General features: G+C 38.1%; 5 protein-coding genes across 13 annotated transcripts in view; 3 read left to right on the forward strand and 2 right to left on the reverse strand.

Moving 5' to 3' along the window:
* LOC122714666 overlaps positions 1-8,524 on the forward strand; it is a 172,584-nt gene extending 164,060 nt beyond the window's left edge. For all 6 annotated transcript variants that reach the window (XM_043936204.1, XM_043936205.1, XM_043936207.1 and 3 more), the window contains 2 exons: positions 5,165-5,374; positions 6,149-8,524. In XM_043936204.1, coding sequence (XP_043792139.1) covers positions 5,165-5,374; positions 6,149-6,787 — 849 coding nt within the window. In that variant the 3' untranslated portion in view covers positions 6,788-8,524. The remainder of the gene's footprint in view (positions 1-5,164; positions 5,375-6,148) is intronic.
* Positions 8,525-9,717: 1,193 nt separating this feature from the next.
* On the reverse strand, positions 9,718-11,984 carry LOC122714924 (zinc transporter 7). Its single transcript, XM_043936714.1, has 2 exons — positions 11,851-11,984; positions 9,718-11,408 (listed from the first exon to the last, which is right to left on the reverse strand). Exon 2 carries the CDS (start codon positions 11,373-11,375, stop codon positions 10,311-10,313), a length of 1,065 nt encoding a protein of 354 aa, XP_043792649.1. The 5' UTR covers positions 11,376-11,408; positions 11,851-11,984; the 3' UTR covers positions 9,718-10,310.
* Positions 11,985-12,743: 759 nt separating this feature from the next.
* Positions 12,744-13,481, forward strand: LOC122715201 (40S ribosomal protein S25). Its single transcript, XM_043937185.1, has 3 exons — positions 12,744-12,776; positions 12,828-12,920; positions 13,163-13,481. The coding sequence occupies exons 1-3, from the start codon at positions 12,744-12,746 to the stop codon at positions 13,424-13,426; spliced, it is 390 nt and encodes a 129-aa protein (XP_043793120.1). The 3' UTR covers positions 13,427-13,481.
* Positions 13,394-15,767, forward strand: LOC122715259 (testis-specific serine/threonine-protein kinase 1). 4 transcript variants are annotated; one of them, XM_043937304.1, is made up of 5 exons: positions 13,394-13,533; positions 13,770-14,197; positions 14,485-14,658; positions 14,720-15,385; positions 15,475-15,767. In XM_043937304.1, exons 2-5 carry the CDS (start codon positions 14,114-14,116, stop codon positions 15,640-15,642), a joined length of 1,092 nt encoding a protein of 363 aa, XP_043793239.1. In that variant the 5' UTR covers positions 13,394-13,533; positions 13,770-14,113; the 3' UTR covers positions 15,643-15,767. The 4 variants fall into 4 exon arrangements, with proteins under 4 accessions (XP_043793239.1, XP_043793238.1, XP_043793237.1 ...); XM_043937303.1 differs by lacking the exon at positions 14,485-14,658 and having other exon boundaries at positions 13,770-13,998; positions 14,071-14,197; XM_043937302.1 differs by lacking the exon at positions 14,485-14,658 and having other exon boundaries at positions 13,770-13,998; positions 14,085-14,197.
* Positions 15,768-15,867: 100 nt separating this feature from the next.
* Positions 15,868-22,491, reverse strand: part of LOC122715254 (unc-112-related protein-like) — a 37,322-nt gene continuing 30,698 nt past the window's right edge. Inside the window, exons 2-8 of the mRNA XM_043937297.1 lie at positions 20,486-20,719; positions 19,435-19,703; positions 18,660-19,079; positions 17,610-18,038; positions 17,311-17,523; positions 17,008-17,244; positions 15,868-16,920 (exon numbers count right to left, since the gene is read on the reverse strand). Coding sequence (XP_043793232.1) covers positions 16,720-16,920; positions 17,008-17,244; positions 17,311-17,523; positions 17,610-18,038; positions 18,660-19,079; positions 19,435-19,703; positions 20,486-20,719 — 2,003 coding nt within the window. The 3' untranslated portion in view covers positions 15,868-16,719. The remainder of the gene's footprint in view (positions 16,921-17,007; positions 17,245-17,310; positions 17,524-17,609; positions 18,039-18,659; positions 19,080-19,434; positions 19,704-20,485; positions 20,720-22,491) is intronic.

Below are 22,491 nucleotides of genomic sequence, written 5' to 3' on the forward strand. Positions count from 1 at the left end.
CGTATCCTCTTTCTCGCTGGGAAGGAGAATCGAACCGGGCAAATGAGAAGAAGAAAAATAGGATATTTCAAATGCCGTATGATCAGCCGTAAAATAATATCGCCGGAAATACGTCTACGTGTCGCGGCATGGTACTCGTAAAATAAGTACATTTCGAAAGAAAAAGGAAAAATTATTTCTTTAGCTTATCCTTATTTCCTGTTTTTCCTTTCGAGTGAAATTTTTCACTCGGTATGATTTGAATTTTATTCTTTATCGTTTCACCATGATGAAATTATGTATCTAACGTAAAATAGAGCCGGCATGAATAGAAAGAAAACGAAATGGAAGTAAATGAAAATTTCTTCCATAAGACGGATCACAGTTCATCCGTCCTCATCAAAAACACGTCCAACGCGTCGTTCCCTGAGAGATTTATGTTCTCGCTGGGTGCTTCGTTATTCAGAATGTGTCTCGAGGACGATGCAGTCAATTTATTCGAATCCATCTCTTGTCGAAAGCACCGCTAATGGCTGCGTGGGATGGACGAAACGAATTGGGATACTCCAACAATTCTAGTAAGATATCGAAATCAATTAAGCTAATTAATCTCTTCGAGAAATTTTTTTTCTCTCAGAAACAATTTACGAAATCAACGAAATCGCACGTTTGATTTATTCAAAGGCAGAATTCCGATAAAATAAAGCTAATAATATCTAAAGTATGTATATATAGTCTCTGTATGCTCTGAATTTCGTTATTCGCGAATTCAACTAATAAATTACGTCATTAAAAACAGAGAGAATTCTATACATATTTTTACGACTGATTATATATGCATATTTGCAAATGGACCCAAAAGGATTCTCTATTTATTAAAAATTCCGCCACTCGCTCGCTCCGTATGATTCAATTTACTTAAATCTGCAAGAGTTGGCAGCCCTTTAGGCATCGCTGCATCACCGATAGCAGCTACATTGTTCCGTAACCAATTTCCCGGGGAAATAGAATACAGGAGAAATGGCGCATTAAGTGGACGAATCGATCATCGCCCACCGAGCGGAACGACCCGGCCATTACATGGAAACACTTCTTCGTCCACTTCCCTGTTCATTATCCGCGTGTGATACAAACGAGGCTGGATAATTTGCAAACTATCTGAAATTCGATGAATTAATTAAAAAACTTTGTAATCGAATCATACACTGCGGATGTTCATGCAAATTTAAATTCTTATTAAAAAGAATTATATTATAGAGAGAGAAAGAGAGAGACACGAAAATTGACAACAGAGTACAGTGTTTTATCTCGGAAATGTAACATTTTTCATAAATATCCGCCGTTTAATAATTATTTCAATAATTAGTTCAATAATTATTCGATCGTAATTATTTCGAAAATTTATTTCATTCATTCCATGTCATTCGATCCGTGGAATAATCGTCGATACGAACATAAATTCTCGAGAGCAAAGAGTGGAAGCCGAAATATGGGATTCTCGGCAGCCATAAAACACCGATGGCTAGATGGTCCCGAGGTTTTCCAACCCGCTCAACGTCGCCGGTAATATTGCTCGCGATAAATTACACGGCATCCCCGATGTTCCAGCGACCCCGAACATCCTTTTCCACGATCCTGACCATCGTCTACGGGCCTCGTTGAGAAATTTCCATGGAAATATCGTCGCTCCTCGTTCCATTATGCAAACCAATTGCTATGAAACGTTTATTCAAAACAACCTGGTGATTTCCTCGATAACAAGGAAATTATCTCTGGAGGAGAACGTGGCCGAGGATCAATCGTCGCGACAATACCGCCTTCTTTTTCTTCGGTCTTAACCCGCGCTATTATCGAGTACAGCAGCTCGATTGAACCGCGATCAAAGAAAATGCGAGAGGAAAATTAAAAGTTCGCGAAACTCGAGTTCATCTTGGCGAAATTAAAGGTAACAAAAAAAGGAGCTTACGTAATTCAATGTCTACGTTTTATAAAGGTGTGAATACGGTAAAGTAAAAAAGAAAAGAAAAGAAAAGAAATGTAGTTTAAAAGTAAATTTGCTCTCTCTTGAATGAAGAACTGTATTACTCTCGCAACACAATGTTCATTTGAAAATAACTCTGAAAACTTTTTGGCTACGTTTGAGAATAAAAGTTATTCTCCGTTGATCAAGAATATTATTCTTGACACTCTTTCACTCTCAAATTCGTAATAATTGCTTCCTCCCTGGAAAGGCGCACATCTCGAGTAGAACTAGAATTCCAACAGAATAATCCAGGATAAATTGTGTAACCGTAAAATCCTACCGATGACACGACGACATCACGCGTGGAAAACAATGAAGCCGGGACGAGCCCCGGCCAGATTTAATTTAACGCACGAGAATGATTATAAACAATGCAGCTCGTTCGAGTTCCACTCTCTCGAGCGATCCACTTCTCTCTCTCTCTCTCTCTCCATTCACCCTCCCTCTTCCCTCACTCCACTTCTGCCCCGACTGTGCGACATTATTGTTCGGCCTGTCACGATCCGGGATGATTTCCATTTAAAAAGAATCGTGCCACGGCTGCCGATTCATTGAATTTATAAGGCCACTCCGGTATTTTTCATCGACCTGACCGTTTCACGTAGCATGGAGCACAGTATCAACGATCCCCTGGGCGAAAAACAATTTTCAAACACGACGCGGTTGTCGGCCATCGTTCTCTCCGCAATAAACGATGTCGTCCATGTATCCCTCCCTCTCTCCAACTCTCTAATGTTTTCGCCCCGATTCTCCAGACAAAAGTTGAAATCGTGGAAACGAGATAGTTTGTTACAATTTCTCGTGTATGAGAACCGATGTTAATCATTAATAACATCGCAGAGACGGGCGGAAAACGGGAGGTGATTTGTTCTTGCGCGGAATAATTAATTTCGTCGTCGGGAAGTTTCGAAACGTTTGCTCTGAATTTTGTGGATAACCTTTGCAAAGTTAATAGAGAAGAAACTATAAGAAAGAGGTAAATGTCGTGTGTAAAAATATGTTAATTCGTCGTCGATTGTTTCATTCTTGAGAGATTTCTTTCTGCTTCGTTTGCAGATAGTTGAGAAAAATTCTTTGTCGCGTCGATAAAAAAATAAAGGAAGGTTCATTACATTCGCCGGGAAGCGAGGATCGTAATCGTGCATTCCTCCGGCATTTGGTTGGTCCACACCGTCCGTAATTTTGGCCAATTTTCTCAGCGTTATTCAAGCCGGGCCACGAAAACTGCCTTCGTAAATCACACGATCCTCGTCGTTGAAATTATTTCATGCGGAAAAAAGGGCTGAATGCCTCTGGAATCGGGGGTGAGGTAAAAAATTCTCCCGAAAAAATTCAAATTCGCACCTCCCCTGGCATCTCGATCCTCGCAAAACCTCGAATCCTATAAACCGACCACCTGGCTGACGAAAAAAGACAAGATAGCGAAAGGATTAGCTGCGAGACGGAGAGAAAGAGAGAGAAAAAGCGTCCTCGTAATACGTTTCGTGGTAAAAAGACAATGACACCTTTTTTTTGCGGCCGAAAGAATTAATTTCGGTCGAAAAGCGGCAAAATAGAAGAGACCGATTAAAATAACGCGCGGCTACTTGTTGCTCCGATTATCGAGTAAACATTTTTAAACGACGAGTCGAATATGCGAGTATTTGAAGCGCAACCTTCATAAAATATTCCTCCTGATCGATACCCCGTTTTAGCTCTATCTACAAACGTTACGAACTTCGGCTCGTAACCCCAAATCTCTGGTGGAATGTCGATTGTTTCAATCGTGGCCACGATTCCCTCCTGATTCGGAACGCAATTTTCCATCAAAACTGCCTTTCTCGCTCCTTCGTACCCGGTTTCCACGAATCACGCGAGATCCCAGAGGGGTGATCACGATTCCGTTACGCACATCCGCGTCTCCATCGCGATGGAAGAGCGTGGTCCTCGCGAGTTAAAATGAGAGGCTTGCGAATCTCGTGATCGATTCGAACGAGAAATCGATATCGTGTCGCTCAACTATCCGGATCCGTGACGATTCTAATTGAGTTACGCTATTTCGTTGTATAGGATAGATCCTGAGGAAAGTTCGGGCGGTCGAGGTTTCAAAGGAAACGAGAGGATCGTCGGTCTCGAGATTTTACGGCTTCCATCTTCCATTTCCGGTCTCGTGGTCCTCTCGTGGACTTACTTTCGTGGACTGATCGCATTATGCGTTCCATTCGAGGCAAACGAATAGTTTACGGAGGCAAAGCGACTCCGCAACTCGATTCGCAAACTCGATTTCGAGATTAGTCGTAGCCTTGTTAGCTTTGGCTTTATCGATGCAGCTTCGACGCACGCGATCCTGTAATCTCGCCACCATCCATTGTTCCACGTCGCACACGTCGCTTTGTTCCCGTCTCATTGCAGGGATAATGTAATACCGCGAGAGATTTCGACGTCGCGACGCTAGGGAGAACCACTTTCTTCGCTTAGCGCGGGAAACGCGCATTAATAATGGAGGGCGAAGCGATCAAAGGATCTTCGAGAAGTGACTTAGATATTCTCTGGATAATTAAATAGGGTTAATTTGTTGGATCAATCCGATAATGCGATAAATTAATTAATAACGTATCAACAAATTTTATCTAGATTTTTGAAATTTTAAGTATAGGCGAGCAAATTTATTTTACGATGTCATTTAATTTATAAGGTATTGACGAAATTATTTAAAATTCATTTGGAAGTCGTTGTTCATTTTATGTGGAAAATTAATTAAGGTATTTAATGATTTAATTCTTCAAGAAACTTTAACTCTTTATTGCTTAAGTTTTCAAATTGATTCATCAATTGGAAATTTGAATAAAGAAATTTTTCAACTATGTAAATCGTTTTCAAAGAATGTGATTTACGTCATTTCTTCTATATTATCTATATTATATTAAATATCTCCTAAACTTTCGTCAAGAAATTATTTTTTAAGAAACGATATTCCTTCTATATAATTATATTTTTATGAATATCAATTAAAGAAAATAGAATTTAAGTAACTATCCTGGATTTTTGTATCTTTTTTACACGTGTATTCTATATTCTAATTTCCTATAAATGCATAAATATTAACTATCAAATGTGTTGAATTTCTCCAAATTTTAATCAAAATAAACGTAAAAAAGAAGAAAAATACGACGAATGTTGCAGGAATCGGACAGTCTGGCGGTGTTTTCCGAGCTGCTCAGATACACGAGCGTCCGCGAGTTGAGCCTGTGCAACGCCCGGCTACATCTGGCCGTCCACGAGGGTCCTTTGGCGAGATTAGGTCGTAGGGACGATGCAGGAGCGGAGTTGCTCAGAGCTGCGCCTCCTCCCGCCTGTCCCGCCATTGTATTTCTCAGGCTGGCCGGTTTTCAAGTAAGTAATCCCGGATGAAAAGTATCCTAGCCCAGTTTCATCCTAGCCGACTTTCTCTCTGAGCCGAGTTTTTGACCATCACGACGAATCAGATCAGCGACCATGTTTGACGAGAGTCAAAATCAAGTGGCTCCCTTTGTGCCGTGAATAGAGAGGCTAATTGGATCGTAATATCGAAATGTTCAACCTACCTAAGACACTTCGTAAGCGACTATTCCAATTCCATTCTCAAAAGGGATCGTTCGAGGGTCTCACCGATAAATACTCGTATACCTAGTGGAACGATGCGAGGTAACGATGCGTCACGACGTTCAACGAGAAGTCGTGTCGACGTATCGAGTTCCCGAAGGATTCGACGCGCACATTCGAGACACTTCACTCCAGCCCTCGAATCGGTCGATTCGTAATTCGAGGCCGACGATGATTCGTTTGCGGTTTGCGACCAGCGGCCGTCCAAACCACGTAGATAGATTATTCGTCCTGTTGGGGAAACCGGTCTCGAGTGCTCGGTTACGAAGTAGAAATCCGACTATCGATATTACGCTCTTCGATTCGTTACGTAAAACCTTGGCAAACAACGCACTTCCTTAAGGCGGATCCTATGAATTTTCTGCTCGCCTATTCCTATTCCTATGACGATCGAATTCGATCCATCCTTCGAACGATCGACCCCCGCGAAATTCTCGTTTCTTAGGTCTTCGTTACTCGATACTTTTTTTCTGAAAGAGAAATAGAAAGATAGAGGTGATGCATAATTGTTATCTCTGATTTCAGGTGACAGTGAACGATCGTTTGGCGCTTCGAGGGCCGCTTCTTTTGCCATTCCTCGCCGGTTTCACAGCCCTCAGCGAGCTCGATCTCTCGTTGGACAAATCGACCATAGGGGGCAGTAGCGGATCATTGCTGTTCATCGATGACAAAATCCTCCAACAGTTCTTCGCCTGCTTCTCCTCTCACTTCAAGAATCTACAGTCCCTGAGGATTAACTTTTGGCGGATCACGTTGGAGGACAGCGAGAAGACGATGAGGCAGATAGCCAAGTATCTGAAGCTGTGCAACCTGAGCTTCTTAAAGGCGAATGGATTGATCGTGACCGACAGCGCGAAGAAGGTGCAAATGGAACACGTATTCGTGCAAACGATCCTGACGCATCTACAGTACTTGACGTGGCTCTGTCTGGATGGAGTGGATCTCACGGAATCGCAGGCTTCCAGTATCGGAAAATGTGTTAGAGATCGGTTTCCGGGCACCTCGTTGGAGATCAGTGCCAAAGACGTGCACGTAAAGTCGGTGAAAGCTTTGGTCGCCGCGATAGAGGAGGGTGGAAGGGCGGAAGTCGTGTACACCGGTGGGTCGAACTGCAGGCTGAAGATCACCAAGGTCCAGAAGAGTAGCAAAGGTAAAAAGAAGTGAAGATTCGGTTGGAGAATTCTTGGTTGTCAACGACGTGGAAATTTCGTAATTGTTCGATCACGGAAGAATATGGCCGTAGAAAAATAACGATTGGAATTTGATCCGTAGATGAATGAAAATATAGAGATGGGAAACGTTCGAAGTGGGGGAGGGGGATGATTGGTTGCACGTGATTCCGTAAATGATCCGGTGAAACGGATCTTGGAAAGAGAGAGGCTAAGAGAATGTTTTAGGATGAGAATAACGTAGTTTTAGAAAGATACGAGATAGACGGTGTTAGCCGTAAGAGGCATGTAGAATAAGAAGAGTACTCACACGAGGAAGAAAGGCGTGAAGAAGGAGAGGAAGAAGGGAATGAAGCCAACACTTTGTGGATTTTCGTCTTACTGTGATTTCCTTTTCTGCGCGTCATCACTTTCCTAACGATATAGATCTATAGATCGTAGCATTATTAGCTCGAGCATTATTCTCGATGGTCCGTTATACGCAGAAAAATGTCGAAATCGTACAGAAGGATGGGTAAAAAAAAATATATATATATATATATTCTTTCAACGAGAAAGAATAAATAAAATTAAAAGAGATAAAAATTTTAGCAAGACCAATTATACATACGCATATGTATTATCGAAAGATATTTAAAAAATAAAAAAAGAAAAAAAAATAATAATTAAAAAAGAGGCTGTTGCAACTAGATACGTTCGTTGTTGTTAGATGGACTGTAAAATATGATTCAGAGTAATATATTATTATTATTGTCATTATTGCGATTATTATTATTATTCCTACGATTACTAGTATATTCTGATCATGATTATTAAATGTTACGATCGATTGAATTACAATCGACGATCCATGAGTGAAATGGCTTTACCGGATGGCGTGTTGTTGGAAATTTGAAGAAATTTTATAAATTATATTCTATAGTAGTGGGTAGAAAAGAAAAAAATACGTATCCAGAGAGTAAAAGAGAGACGTCCTCGAATTTTGAATTCTATTGTACACATTAAATTAGAAAATAATGGCTATTGTATAATAATAAGGAATGAAGAACGAAATAAAAGAGCAACAAAAAATACTTACTTTTTGCGAGTAAAAGAGAACGTGCGACACTCAACTGCCAAATCGTAATTGTAGATTTTATTCGCGAGTATCGATATTATATCAGGAATTTGTTATTTTTTAGAATAAGCGCGATACGACGATTTCTATCCATCTATCGCCGAATTAAAACGCAATGTGTGATTTTCTGCTGTCCCTTTGCCAATAAAAAAGCAGAAATACGATACTGCCATATACCTTGAAGAAATGAAAATAATGATTAAAAAGAAAGCAAGGAAAAAAAATACGTTTAATCATACGTGAAACAAACCAACGAGTATGTTCGATCAACTTTTGTTCAGCTTTATGCAAAAAAGCAATTCCACGGTGTTCGTTCGATTTTTTGTACTATTAGTGAGAAAACGTAATTTTTGATTCCCTTTTACGGTCCACTTTAGATAGGCAGGTATAGCCTCGCAGGGACAAAAGTTCCACACGATTTTTCATTTTTGATAGTTTGCTATGTACATAAGACACCACAAAAGATAGAAGGCATCAAAGATACGATCTGCAAATTTTGTGAGGCCATTTAAATTACTAATTCAAGCGGTGAGAGACTGAAGCTGACACCATACGCGCGTAAGTACATTGTCCACGCGTCCAAGATCGCTTTATCGTCTGGAATCAGTTTCAGTAATTTTATTATAAATATTTATGTATTTATATGTGTATACATATCCTTCAAATAAATGTAATATGTGTTTGAAAATTTGTTGTAAAGATGATTTCCCATATCGATAAAAATACATATGTACATGATCTTGATAAATTTTCTATTTTATAAGAAGATGTTATCTATAAGAGGACTTTGTATGAATGTGGAAGTCGAAAATTATTATAAGCACTTTTCTTTATTATTTACATTTTAGAAGATTACTCTTCTGAATTTTTTATTTATACAATCATGTTAATAAAACATAACAATGTTGACTTTCATCTCGGAAATTACATCGCTCTTCGTAGAAGTAATTGCATCGGATAGAACTGCAAATAATTCGATCATTTCAGTGTACGATGGTACAGCAATTCGATAGAAAAATTACTCTACATTATCACTAAATATTCTAATTGTTTCATTTCATTCTACCGATATCTACATTTTGGCCTATATCATCACAATCTCAAATATACAAGTAATATACCTCGACTATAATGGAATGTCCTGGTCGTGCTTAAAATTTATGTTTACAAATCTGCCGTTAATTCTAACTTCGTAATTTGTCTTGAACAATGTATTACAGCATTAATAAAAAACGATGAAAAATTTTGGCTGACATTTTGCACTAAGTGCATATGTTAGACCATGCTTTCTCTATAAAACATTTTATTTCATTTCAATCGCTTCCTACTTTAAATGAAGTGATAAGAAAATTCCATTGCTATTAAAATTTTAAAAAACTTCTTATAGCATATTTTGACATCATTCGCAATTTGTTTAAATAATATTCATCAATAATAATGATATTTCGTTAATATAAATATATGTATATTGCCATAAAACGATCTTGTACGTATTAATTATTTATTTAATATCGATTAGATAAATCCACTTAATGTGGACAGTATGTCAAAAGTACAATTTATTTAAGGAAAGCACAATTTCAAACATAAGAATATTGTTTTATATATTACACTTTATAAAGTTATATTTATATATAACGTATATTTCACACTTTCTGTATAATAATGACTAGCAGTCTACAGCTGCTTATAATATAATTTGATGATTTTCTTTTATTTTGCACAAATTTGACCATGAAGTTTGAATTTTTTTGTAAATAGATATTTTATACAAAAAATAATGCAATAATAAAGGTAAGGTAAAAACATTTTTATAATTGTGGCTTCAATTATAAAGGTAAAAAATGTAATTTGATGTATCTTCAATATTTTAAAATGCATTATAATATAAAGACTTCTGTAGATAATATAAAACATTATTTAAGATTTTGTACAATACATAGTACAGGACCAAAGTTGTTGTAAATAAAAAACTACAATTTCATGAAATAATGATATATATATATATATATAAATATATCATTAACTATAGATGAACAAATATCTATATTTACAACAATAAGATTAGAAAGAAATGAAATCAATGATTTTTATTGGTGATGGACAAGTCAAAAATGCATTAGCTTGATCATAAGACCTATTCTCTTAATAGGATCCTATGTCATATAAGTTCTGGTAAGTCTTTTCACTTTTTTTAAAAGATTTAAACAGATTTTTAAATAATCTGCAACCCAAGGTGATATTCACTATTACTTAGAACAAAATATCTGCACAATTTTAAAATGGCAAAAATATTTTGCACAAGTGCAATATTTCTTGCTTGTTTCTGACAAACTCCACAAATAAATACAGTTTTGGAGCACTTGTATGAACACTTAATGACATGCATAGTTTTCATAGATCACATAGGTGCATAATCTAATTGAACAGTTAAATGCCTTACTCCAGCAGCTTGAAAAATCATCTGAGTGTGTGCTACAACATATTTAGGCTCTACTGTTCTGGCAACTTCCAATTTCAAGCACCCAACATACACATCTGAACAAAGTGTCCAGAAATGTGGTTCTTGCACACTATATACTCCAGCTAATTGTGTCACTTTATTATAACACTGTGGTAAAATATGATCCAATGCAGCTGGTTGTCTTTGCATTAAAATTTCCCATGAATCTTTCATTAAAGAAAGCACACTTAAAACTATCAATACTGATATCAGCATAGAACAAATTGGATCAGCTATAAACCAACCAAATAGACGCATCAGTACTGCTGATATAATTACACCTACAGATCCAAGAGTATCTGCTAAGATATGTAAGAAAACTCCTTTCATAATCTGAGAATTTGTACCACTGAAGGAAGGATCAATTTCTATATCATGATGATCATGACTATGACTGTGGTTTAAATGAGATTGTGTATGACTTCCATGGGAATGGGAATGGGAATGACCATGTCCCATTCCATGACTATGTCCATGTCCATGACGAAATACATACATTCCTACTAAATTGACTATTAATCCCATAATGGACACAACCAAAAGTCTTTCGTGTTTAATCTCTGGAGGTTCAATGGCTCTTTCCACGGCTTCAGACATAATGAATAGAGCGATAAAGAATAAAAGCAGAGCATTGACAAATCCTCCTAAAACTTCTGCTCTGACATAGCCATAAGAATATCGTTCATTTGCTCTCCACTTTGTAATTACTGATGCAGCCAAACCAAATAATAAGCCAGTACAATCAAAGAACATATGGAAACTATCTGATATTAAACCCAAGCTGTTTGTCCATATTCCATACATTAATTCAATGCAGGCAAAAGATAAATTCAATAAAAGAAATAAAAATAAATTTCTAGTATTTTTGTCAGAAAATATCAAACGTTTCCATCCTAATAATTTCTCCTTTATTCTACTGCCAAGGTTTCTTGAATCTTTGTGTGAAAGAGGAAGCATTTTCATAAGCACAAGGTTGTTTCAGTAATGAAGTTTATCCTAAAAATAAAAAGTAATTTTTTATTATATTAAAACTTTTCATATGTTTATCTAAAATTCAATTTTTATAAATTAAAATTTTAATTATATTTATATTTGCATATTAATACAAATACATATTAATGCAAACATTTAAATATTAATCTTGTATATCAAGAAAAATATTCATATTATAAGACCAAAAATATGTTAAGAATATAACAAACATAAAACTGATTAACGATAACCTCACTTATCTGTTAATATCTGTTAATCGGTAACTATTGTATATATATATTATAAATCAGTTTTAATCTGAGATTAATTGTCACGTTATTAAACTATTTCATCAATATTCGTTCAATATTAATACACGTAGAATAAAAACACATATGACACGTCGCAATAAGTGAAAGGTATCTTAACCTTATATAAAAATAATGATCAAAAAAAAATAAATTACCTTTTCGTATAAAAGTAAATATAAAGAGATGTTTGTGATTGATTAAATTATACCGAACGATATTCTTAACGTGAATACATTTTGTAAACGGGTCAAAGATGTGAAAAACCGGGACTCAAAAACACACAGCGTAGCGCCATGCTTCACACGCTACAGCCACTCCTGAGTGACTGACAGTCTGATTCATGGTTATTCGAAACACGTGTATTGCATTCTACGAATTCATCCCAACAATTTTATAGTATAAAAAATAATTTTAGTCAAATAACTATTTATTTAACTATTAATATGTCATTTTTTAAATTTTTGATTCTTTTAGAAATAATATTTATTAATGTAGTGAATTGTAGATAGCGCTGAATGTAATGAACATTCAAAATGGCGATATACGCACTTCCCTTTTCTTTCATAGTCGACAGCCATCATGGTGAGTATTTGTGAAAGAAATGTTTTAATTATGTTTTAATAATATTTATCTTAAAAGTTTCGTAATAAAAATTACTTTTCTATGTAGTGCAGTGATATTATTTCAAGAATTAATTTACAAGTTTTATATGAATTTTATATATCAAGTAGATAACCTTTCTCGATAATTTCATCCACATGGTGTATACGTGTATGCAAAAAAGATATCTTATTTGAATATCATTACATTCAATTAAAGTATGTTTTCGTTAGTTTTATAGAATTATATTAATTTTTATGCATTATATATAATAAAAAATATTGTTTTCATTAAAAAATCATAACTTCTTTTGTTGTCTCAATGTTTTGTTGACATTGTGAAAAATTATTGACAAAATAATTATTTACGAATTAATATTTTCTTTAATTAATTATCGTGATGAAAAACTCATTCTTGATTAAATTCATGATAGTATAATATTGATTTAATGAGCCTGATCAGTATATATTATTTGATTGTGGTATTTATTTTTTTATGAATATTCTTGTTCTAATTTCATTTAATGTTTCAGCCGCCTAAAAAGGATACAAAGGGATCTTCAAAACAACCACAAAAAACACAAAAGAAAAAAGAAGGAGGATCTGGTGGCAAAGCCAAGAAAAAGGTTAGTATCATAGTTATTGCAGATAGTTATGATAGATATTTATTTATCAGAATAATAACTTATAAGTATAACTTTATAAAATAAAATATTACGTGATGAATATTTATAAGCTTGATAAATCATGGAAGTAAAAAGCTGATTTAATGAGCCTGATATATATATATATAATATAATAAATAAATTTAAGTAGATGAACATGAATAGATATACTTTACATTTTTTATTTATTTTTTTTATCGTAGAAGTGGTCCAAAGGAAAAGTACGTGACAAGTTAAACAATCAAGTATTGTTTGATAAAAGCACATATGAAAAATTGCTGAAGGAAGTACCACAATATAAATTGATCACGCCATCCATTGTTAGTGAAAGGTTAAAGATTCGTGGATCACTTGCAAGGAGAGCATTGATTGAATTGCAACAAAAGGGACTTATTAAACAAGTTGTACAGCATCATGCACAGTTAATTTACACACGTACTACTAAGGGTGACGATCCAGCTGCGTAATTTGTTTTTACGCAATGTATAATACCATTTAATAAAAAACATCTATAAATATAAATATTGATTTATTTCAAATCAAAAATATGAATGACACATCGCAAAAATGAAAGGTATCTTAATTTTTAATCATGTCTTAACCTATTAATCGAATTAGAAAAAAAAATATAATATATTTATAAAATATACCGTGTGTTTTTAAATGTATTATGTACGACGTGAATATGCTTTAAAATCGAATCTAAGTATGGCGAAATCGCACTCGCGAATCGATCGTTTGTTGTTTTTAAATATAATGGCTGTGTTCGAATGAGACACGGATCTTTTCCTCTGCCCCGTTCCGTACCAGGTACAAGCTGGTGTCGCTCAAAATTCTAGTGCACGCAGCCATTTGAAATGACAGAACGGTTCCCCGACTCGGGTTCATCGACGTGATATTCAGCGAGGCGTCCTTCGGCTCCTTGCGGAGCGCGAATTGCAGATCTCTAACAACAAAATTGATCAAATCACGTTCAAGGAAGGTGCGGGTAGACGTTTCAAAGGGGGAAAACTTGTCAGCGATATAGAATAAAAAAGAAGTAAGTTTTAGGTATAAAGGAACGGAAGAAGAAGAAAGGGTGTGCAAAGAAGAAGAAAGAAAAAAGAATCAGTTATCTGTTATCAGGATCCGAAGTCCAATGAAGATCCACTGGCATGGCCACGCAACTCAGCCCCCGAAATTCGGAGGTGAACGCTCTTGAGCAGCGGGGCTATCTTATTGGCAAAAAAATCGGACAGGTTATTTACCTCCAACCCTGTACTCCCTACCTGTTCGTTAACCTCTTTCATTTCCCCTCTACCTGCTTCTTACATTCCTTCTACAATATTGCGTCGTTTGTTTCTTTTTAAACTGTAGATTCTTTCTCAATTACTCTCGTGTTCGCATTTCTTTCGTTGAGCGACTACTCGTTTTTTTTTCTTTTTTTTTTTTTTTTTTTTTTTACTTTATATTTTTTACTTTTTATAACTTGAATTGTTTTTATTTTACCGAATAATTACTCTTGAAGGCAAACTGGAATTTTTAGGGCTCGTATGCGACCGTACACCTGGCCGAATATGTGGACGGGACGAGCTCAAAGAAATTGCGATTAGCCTGTAAGATATTCGACAAAGAGAAAGCACCGCTTGATTTCCTCAACAAGTTCTTTCCTCGTGAACTCGAAATCCTTACAAAGATCGAAAATCCCCATATCATTCAAGTAAGATGTCCATACAAAGAGAACAATACGTTACTTAACATTCGATAAAAAAAAATTACAGGTGCACAGTATATTACAGCGTGGTCCAAGAGTCTTCATATTTATGCGTTATGCGGACAATGGTGATCTCCTGGACTTTGTAAAACGGAATGGTGTTGTACCGGAACAACAATCAAAGCTCTGGTTCAGACAGATGGCTTCCGGTCTGCACTATCTTCATGGAAAAAATATCGCCCATCGTGATCTTAAATGCGAGAACATTTTGTTATCCAGGAAGTTCAATGTGAAGCTTGCAGACTTTGGTTTCGCGAGATTCTGCGTTGACCATGAGGGAAGGCGCGTTCTCAGCGAGACCTATTGTGGCTCCGCGGCATATGCAGCACCGGAAGTTGTTTCCGGTACCCCCTATAACCCGAAACTGGCCGACGTCTGGTCGCTTGGGATAATCCTATTTATCATGCTAAATGCCTCCATGCCTTTTGACGATTCGAACTTGAAGAAGCTGTTGAAAGATCAAATGTCGAGGAACTGGATGTTTCGATCGCGAGTGCGGGAAACAGTTTCTGCGCTTGCAAAGAGCATTGTTAAACATATCCTAGAACCAGATATTACTTTAAGGTTAACATTGGAAAGGGTTCTAGGCCACGAGTGGGTACGCACTAAAAAGGAGAAGCCTGGATCTCTTACCGGTCGATTAGTACATTCAGCACCGCCTATTCACGCACAGGTGGTTGATCATTTACATTTACAATAAGAAAAAAAAATTTTAATATATTTTGCGTTCCCATGTTTTTCGATTCTTTTAATTTATATTAGACTTGTGGAGGTGGAGGAAATTTAGTCGGGGCAGGAGCTGCAGGTAACGTACCCGTGGTATTAAGAGGTCTACCTTCGTTCAAGAATGCTGACAATCAAAATCATGGTAATGCCGTAAAGTCTACGGACAATCCGGGTAAAGATACACAATTGTCCGCCATTGAGTGAAGAAACATGGGACCGACAAGGATGAACCAGCGTCGTTCGTACGTCGAACGTCGACGAACACATGAATGTTTATAATATATTTTTTTACTTTCCTGATTATTGTTGATCTATACATGGTTTTTAATAACGCATTCTTTTAATAAAAAAATATCACTATCAATTTTAATCGTGGCTAAAATTATGTGAACAACAATTTACTATAAATCGGAAATAAATCTAAAAAAATGATAATAATTAAATTTATTGTACAACTAGTATCTATCAATATACAAAACTATAATTTTTACACGTTCGAAAACGTGATACAATATAAGAAGATAATATGTAACGGTACAAGTAAATATTTTTAATATATATAGTTTACATTAAAACAACAAATAATTTACACAATTTAATATAATCTTCGCGTCTAAGTCAATCTCGCTCAGCATAGCACCCCTGATGTTAAAACTACACGTATATTTTGCCTGAAAGAGGTTGACTTGGCGAGAAAAAAAAAATATTATAAAGAATATTATCTAATGAGGTTGAGTCTAGAGGGCAGCTCGAATATAACATGCTTATCTGTAAAAATATTAATTAGTTCGTGATCTTCAACAATATTGCGTGTAGAAAAGGGCGCGGTTTAGTCTGATCGAATCTTGTGCGTGTTTTACAATTTATGTTCTACGTAACAAGACATCAGTAAATATTATTTTATGATCATATACAAAATTCGCTATTAACCCGCTAAATTGCTTTACAAACTTTTTTTATCTTCAGGTTACAATGGCTCGACCTTCTCGTACTTCAGGTGAACGATTAATTCGCTAAAAACGATTAATTTCCTATGTGAAATAAAAGTTACACTCTTAATGAGCGCGGCAATTGTATACAAACGATACAATTTCTCTATTTACAAATACTTTAACAAAACATCTAAAGTTATATATTTAAGTATTTTTTACAAATGTCAACCAACGTGTCTCGTTGTTTCTCAGATCAGAGCTTTCCGTTTCCACGTATGACAACAAATTATGCTTCGATAAATGTAAGTTTTTTTAAAGAAATATCATCTCATAAATTTCTCACGACTCGTTAAACCCATCCACCAGTTAGTTTATGAAACATCTCTTCATTCAACGTTTGATTTGCCTCCTTCGATCGCATCGACAAAAATATATATCCTCCGATGAACTCGTGAACAACTTTACAGTCTGCGGACTGACACTCAAAGATAATATTCTCTTCTTCGAATTGGACCATCATATGCTTCACTTCCCAGTTTACGTTCCATGCCTGTACAAATAAGATGTCGATAATAGAAAATCTTTTATCCAGAGCTAAAACTTCTTAACTGTTTGCACACCAGATCGATCCACTTACCTTCATCGTGTTGTATCTCCAAGTTTTCAAGTGATCACCACTGTGCAGCTCCATCCGCATCAGCCTATTATTAGCGATACCCAACAATTCGTCCTTGCTCTTCGCAGTGAATCTGACTACGAAGAGAGAGATCCCATACTCGGGAAGAGATTGCCAGGCTTTGATGTAATTCAATTTAGCCTCGATCAAAGGTAGATCCTTAACGTTGGCGTGTGCTTCTAAAATCCTCTGGACCAACTGCGAGAAAGGAAAGATGAATTCAACCAATGCGAAAAAAGGATCGTACATAAATATGAAACATACCTTTCCTTTGAACTTCTTCACGAATCTGGGAGCAACATAATCCTCGGGCACGATATCAAGAGCGTTTGGGTTGATCGCAGGTGCAGGGGCGGGCCTCTGCAATTGCAAGAAGGCAGTGATACTGTTTACCTCGCTTTCGTAAGAAGCGTCCGCGAGGGAGCGACCCTTGGCTGCCAATCTACACGCCGCCATCCATTTAGCATATTGCTGTTCCTGCAATAGTTAACCGAGAATTTAATTAAATTTCAATTGCGAATGTTGAAACGTAGACGAAGGCGGGGGTTAAATAATAAACTCACGTTGTCGCATCTGATCCACATCTCGGTCATGCCCTCGGCACTAGGCACCTCCAACCTGATTCCATAACGACCTTGCGAGAGATGGACATCGGGCGTGACCTCGCATCCACGCAAATTGATCACGTGGGCAGGCGACTCGGTACTGTTCGTCTCCTCCCGGCTCTTGTACAATCTCAACTGAAGGTCCCTGCACGTGACCCAATAGCGTTTAAACGCCTTCAAAGTGAAACGTTTGGGCTTCAAGAAACGCAGGTAGTCGCACAACTCCGGCACTTGAGTGATGTCGCTGGGCCCGTTACTGATGTTACTGCCCTCGAGGGTCACTTGGAGATCCGTCAAGGCTGCGTCAATGTCATCCTCGATCGGGGAGGCGGCGCCATTGCTGTCGTAACTCGGCTGCGGTACACTCGCCTGAAGATTCACTTGCACCTGCGACACGGAATACAAATGTGACCGACGCCCATCTTTTGCTTCTACCTTGGGATTACGAGCTCTTCTCTTCTCCTCTCTTCTTTTTTTTTTTTTTTATCCGATAACCGTGACGCGATTAATCGAGAAACCGGTAGGCGGTGTATCGGAAAAACGACGCGAATGTTTTCTCGATTCGATTTAAGGAAACGAGATTTGCATACGAGAAATAAACTGTGCGCGGAGGCGATTTATCGTAGGGGCGTAGAATGTCTTTAATTGGCCAACTTCCACGCGATCAAGCATGATCCGTCGCAAGTTTACTTTCTATCGTTTTTTTTATTTTTATTTTTTTTTTTTATTTTTTTTTATCTCGATAACCCGATCCTTTCCTCAATTTCAGAAACGAGTCCTGAAGCTGCGAGCTCTCGTGTCATCGCCAACTATTTCCGTTCCATCGTTTCACCGAGACCAATTCTGGACGTATATATAGATCGATCCGGTCGACGAGGGCCGGATGTTTGGATCGTGAAAACTTTAGCCGCGTAAACAGTCGCGCAGCTGGCCCATCCTAGCGAATCCCAGCAACCGGAAAGGGTTAATGGAATATTGTTATATCTGTATGAGGGATATGTAATATACCTGCAACGCAGCGAACATGAGCATCTCCTCCTCGGTGCAGTCGATCTCCTCGGCGAGCAGCTGCCATTTGGCCTGCTCGTAAATCATGTTGATCCTGACAGCGTCGGTTTTCGGGTTCAGATCGTAGAACGAATAGAACTTGAACTTCAACCTGAGGGTGTCGAATTCGCGTATTCCCTGCTCCATGATCGACAACGATGAATCGAGCCAGGCAACGTTCATTCTTGCGCGCTCAACAAGATTCTTCGGCCTGATCAACTTTGCCCTCACCTCCGGCGAGATCGTGGCAGGACTCTGGGCCAACGACTCGGACAGTCCACCGTTCAACACTTCTAGACTCATGGTACTGTTGTTTGCGTTGAATGAGCCGGTGCTACCGAAACCTGACGAGTTGTTGTTCCTCTTCCAGGTACCGGTTTGCTGGAAGAAACCCAATCAAACAGGGGAAACGTGAGTCCGCGTTCGGCCAACAAGATTGTGCTCGTAACCGAGCAATAAATACACCATAATGGCCACCAATTCCCAACCGTCGGTTGGAAAAACGAGCCGCTCGCGAGAAGCAAATTAGTTTTCTGAACGATTCCGTAAGCGGTAATGATAGGCCAATATCGATAAATCATAGCCACGGCAATCGGGTCGGTCGGGGGATTATTTATTACCATAACAGGTCCGGCTCTCTCTAGATAGTTTCGATCCTATCTTCTCCTCTATCTTTGGATCCGAATTTAGATCCACGACAGTGCGTTTAAGTCCAGAGATTCGTCGTGGTACTCACCGAGACGGGTGAGCTGATCGGCGTGCTGTGATTTCTGTTGTTGGGTGTGACCGGCGCGCACATGAAAGGGCTGCTCTGATCCAGGCTACCCGTCGATCCCCTGGGACTTTGGCTCACCGGGATGAACGTGTTCGTATCCGCTGGAACGTTCCAATGCCCGTTCTTCTGGTTCTCGATCTTCTTCTTGGCCGGCAGATCTTTCAAATTGTATTTCAGATGATTCGGCTCGAGCGGTTTGCAGAACGACAACTCCTCTGGATGTCTGATACCTGAATTTTTCACGATAAAGAATTTCGTTTTATATTTTCTACCGGTTAATCATTCGAATATATTGTTTCGCTATATGATGCACGGTTTGATGAAATTATATATTGCATTTTTTTTTTTTTTTTTTTTTTTTGTATTTTTTTCACGGTAATTTGTTTGTTCCAAGGAAATAACTAAATGGTTGTTCGTTACCATGTCTATTTACGAGTATGACACGAGTCAGGCTATCGACGAGGTCATCTGTCCGCGACAGTATGGACAAAAAACAAGTAAGGAGACGTAATAACGGTTACATCAACGCAAATAAATTAACTCGACGCGTTTGAAATTTCTTCGTCATAATTTTTTTTCCTTTTTCTTTTTATGATATATAATAATAAGTTGATTACATCGCGAAATCGTGATTAATTATCCCTTTCCAGATCGCGCTGCTCGACTACGAAAAAATATATTCTCAACAAAAATATATTTTTCTAAGTTATTATAAAGCAAGGCGACGCGATACAATGCCTTCATTATCGCGGCGAACCACTTCCTTGATTAAAAAAGCTGGCCGTTGGAATAGCCACGCTCGACTTGACTCGCACGAAGACTCCCCGTGACCTTCGCGTGACTGCGAATTTAACAATTTTATTTCATTATCGGGACTAATTAACACCGTGGTCTCGTGCGAATTAACGTGCCTGGTTTTAATCCTGATTCGCGTTAATCGTCTGATGGAATTCAAAATGAATCGAGTTCGTTTAATATTCGTTAAATCTTCAAGGAGAAAAGATCGGCTCACCTAATTCCTTGCATAAATTAATCACGGCGTTGAACGTTTTCACAGAGAAGTCGACTTTGCAATCGAGGCAGCGCATATCGGGCAGTTGGACTCTCAGAGTCTTGTGCATCGGTGTGAAGTGCAGGAGGGCATCGGCGGCGACCCCATACTGGTCCAGAGTGCTTCTCGTTCTCGTCAACCAGTGATTCCTCTCCGGCCACCATAACGCGTGATCCGACCAGTCCATGGCGATGTCTGAGACAGAGAACGAAATGGAATATTGAAAAAATGTTATCGTTCTTATCGTGTCGATTCCACGGCGATTTTATGGACACGATTGATTATTTAATGCTTCTTAAAGGGAGGTAAGCCAACCATCAATTTACCAATGGAGATCCAACGAGACAGCGGTCGTGGACGCGCGTGTTTATTCCCTTCATCGTCGGCCCCCTTTGACCGTTTCGCGATTCCGAAAACATCCCTAATTCGTCGTTGGAGAGAAACGTATCAGGGGACAGGGGTTATTATCCGGATGCGTTGGGGACACGAAACGATGTGTAGGATGGAGCAACTTATCTCTCGAATTGATCTCTATCGAGATAGACCGTGAAGGGCAAGCTATTCGAGATTTCGATCCGAATCGAAAGGAGAAATTGAAACGAATTTGTCTCGTTACGCCATAACTTTATCTCTGTACTTTTTCATCGAAGATAGTAGTAAGGCTAGCCTTACCAGGGACGACTTTGTACATTCCACGCAATAACTCCATAGATTTAATTTCTCTTGCGGTTGCAAATGTACGACTTCCCAAGTCTCCGACCGCAGTCTTAAACCCTCATCCTCGTCACGATACTTTGGCACGGTGGGCAGTGTTTTTCTTTCCACCCGGACCCCGTATCCGGGACATGTGCGTCAGAGTTTCACGACGCTTCCTATCCGGGCCTCGTTCGATGATTTACACACACATATACATACTATCGGGCTTTACAACCACGTGGTCGTAGTCGTACCGTGCGTCCTGTTATCGCCATATGGAATTAACGTAGAAACCGGTTATCGGTTTATTTCTAAGATTCAACGCTTGGAATATTCTACGATTCTTGAATTGCAACGCTTCCTACTTTCCTATTATAAATGAATCGAATTTTGGACATCTCAATTCGATCGACTCAATCCCATTCTCAAACTTTCGTCACGACGAAATTCGTCTATGAATCGAAATTCGGATCGTTAAGAGGCGAAAGTAAGAAGCGAACAATTCAATCGAAGACTAGAAGTAAATTAATCGTCTCGCTTCCAATCCTTACCCGATCTTTCGTTACAATGCATCCGTAAAATCGAAATTTGGATGGATGAGATTCACCCGTCACTCGATTCGACCGACTCAATTGCATTCTCAAACTTTCGTCACGACGAAATTCGTCTATGAATCGAAATTCGGATAACTCGATCGTTAAAAGACAAAAGAAAGCGATACCCGATCTTTCGTTACAATGCATTCGTAATATCGGAATTTGGATGGGTGAATTGAAAATTCGAGAGAAATAGATCGATTCGTCCCCCTATACTCTCGATCTCCTGTCACTCGATTCAATTCCATTCTCAAACTTTCGTCACGACGTAATTCGTCTATGAATCGAAATTCGGATAACTCGATCGTTAAAAGACAAAAGAAAGCGATACCCGATCTTTCGTTACAATGCATTCGTAATATCGGAATTTGGATGGGTGAATTGAAAATTTGAGAGAAATAGATCGATTCGTCCCCCTGTACTCTCGATCTCCTGTCACTCGATTCAATTCCATTCTCAAACTTTCGTCACGACGAAATTCGTCTATGAATCGAAATTCGGGTAACTCGATCGTTAAGAGGTAAAAATAAGAAGCGATCTTTCGTTACAATGCAAATTGGAATTCGTTACAATCCGTAAATTGGAATTCGGATGGGTGAGAAACAGATTGATTCAGCGAGAAACAGATCGATTCGTCTCCCACCTCCTGTACTCTCCTGTCACTCCCTCCTGAAT

Source organism: Apis laboriosa, unplaced genomic scaffold (assembly GCF_014066325.1).
Source record: "Apis laboriosa isolate Shangri-la unplaced genomic scaffold, ASM1406632v1 scaffold34_cov151, whole genome shotgun sequence".
Lineage (NCBI taxonomy): Eukaryota > Metazoa > Arthropoda > Insecta > Hymenoptera > Apidae > Apis > Apis laboriosa.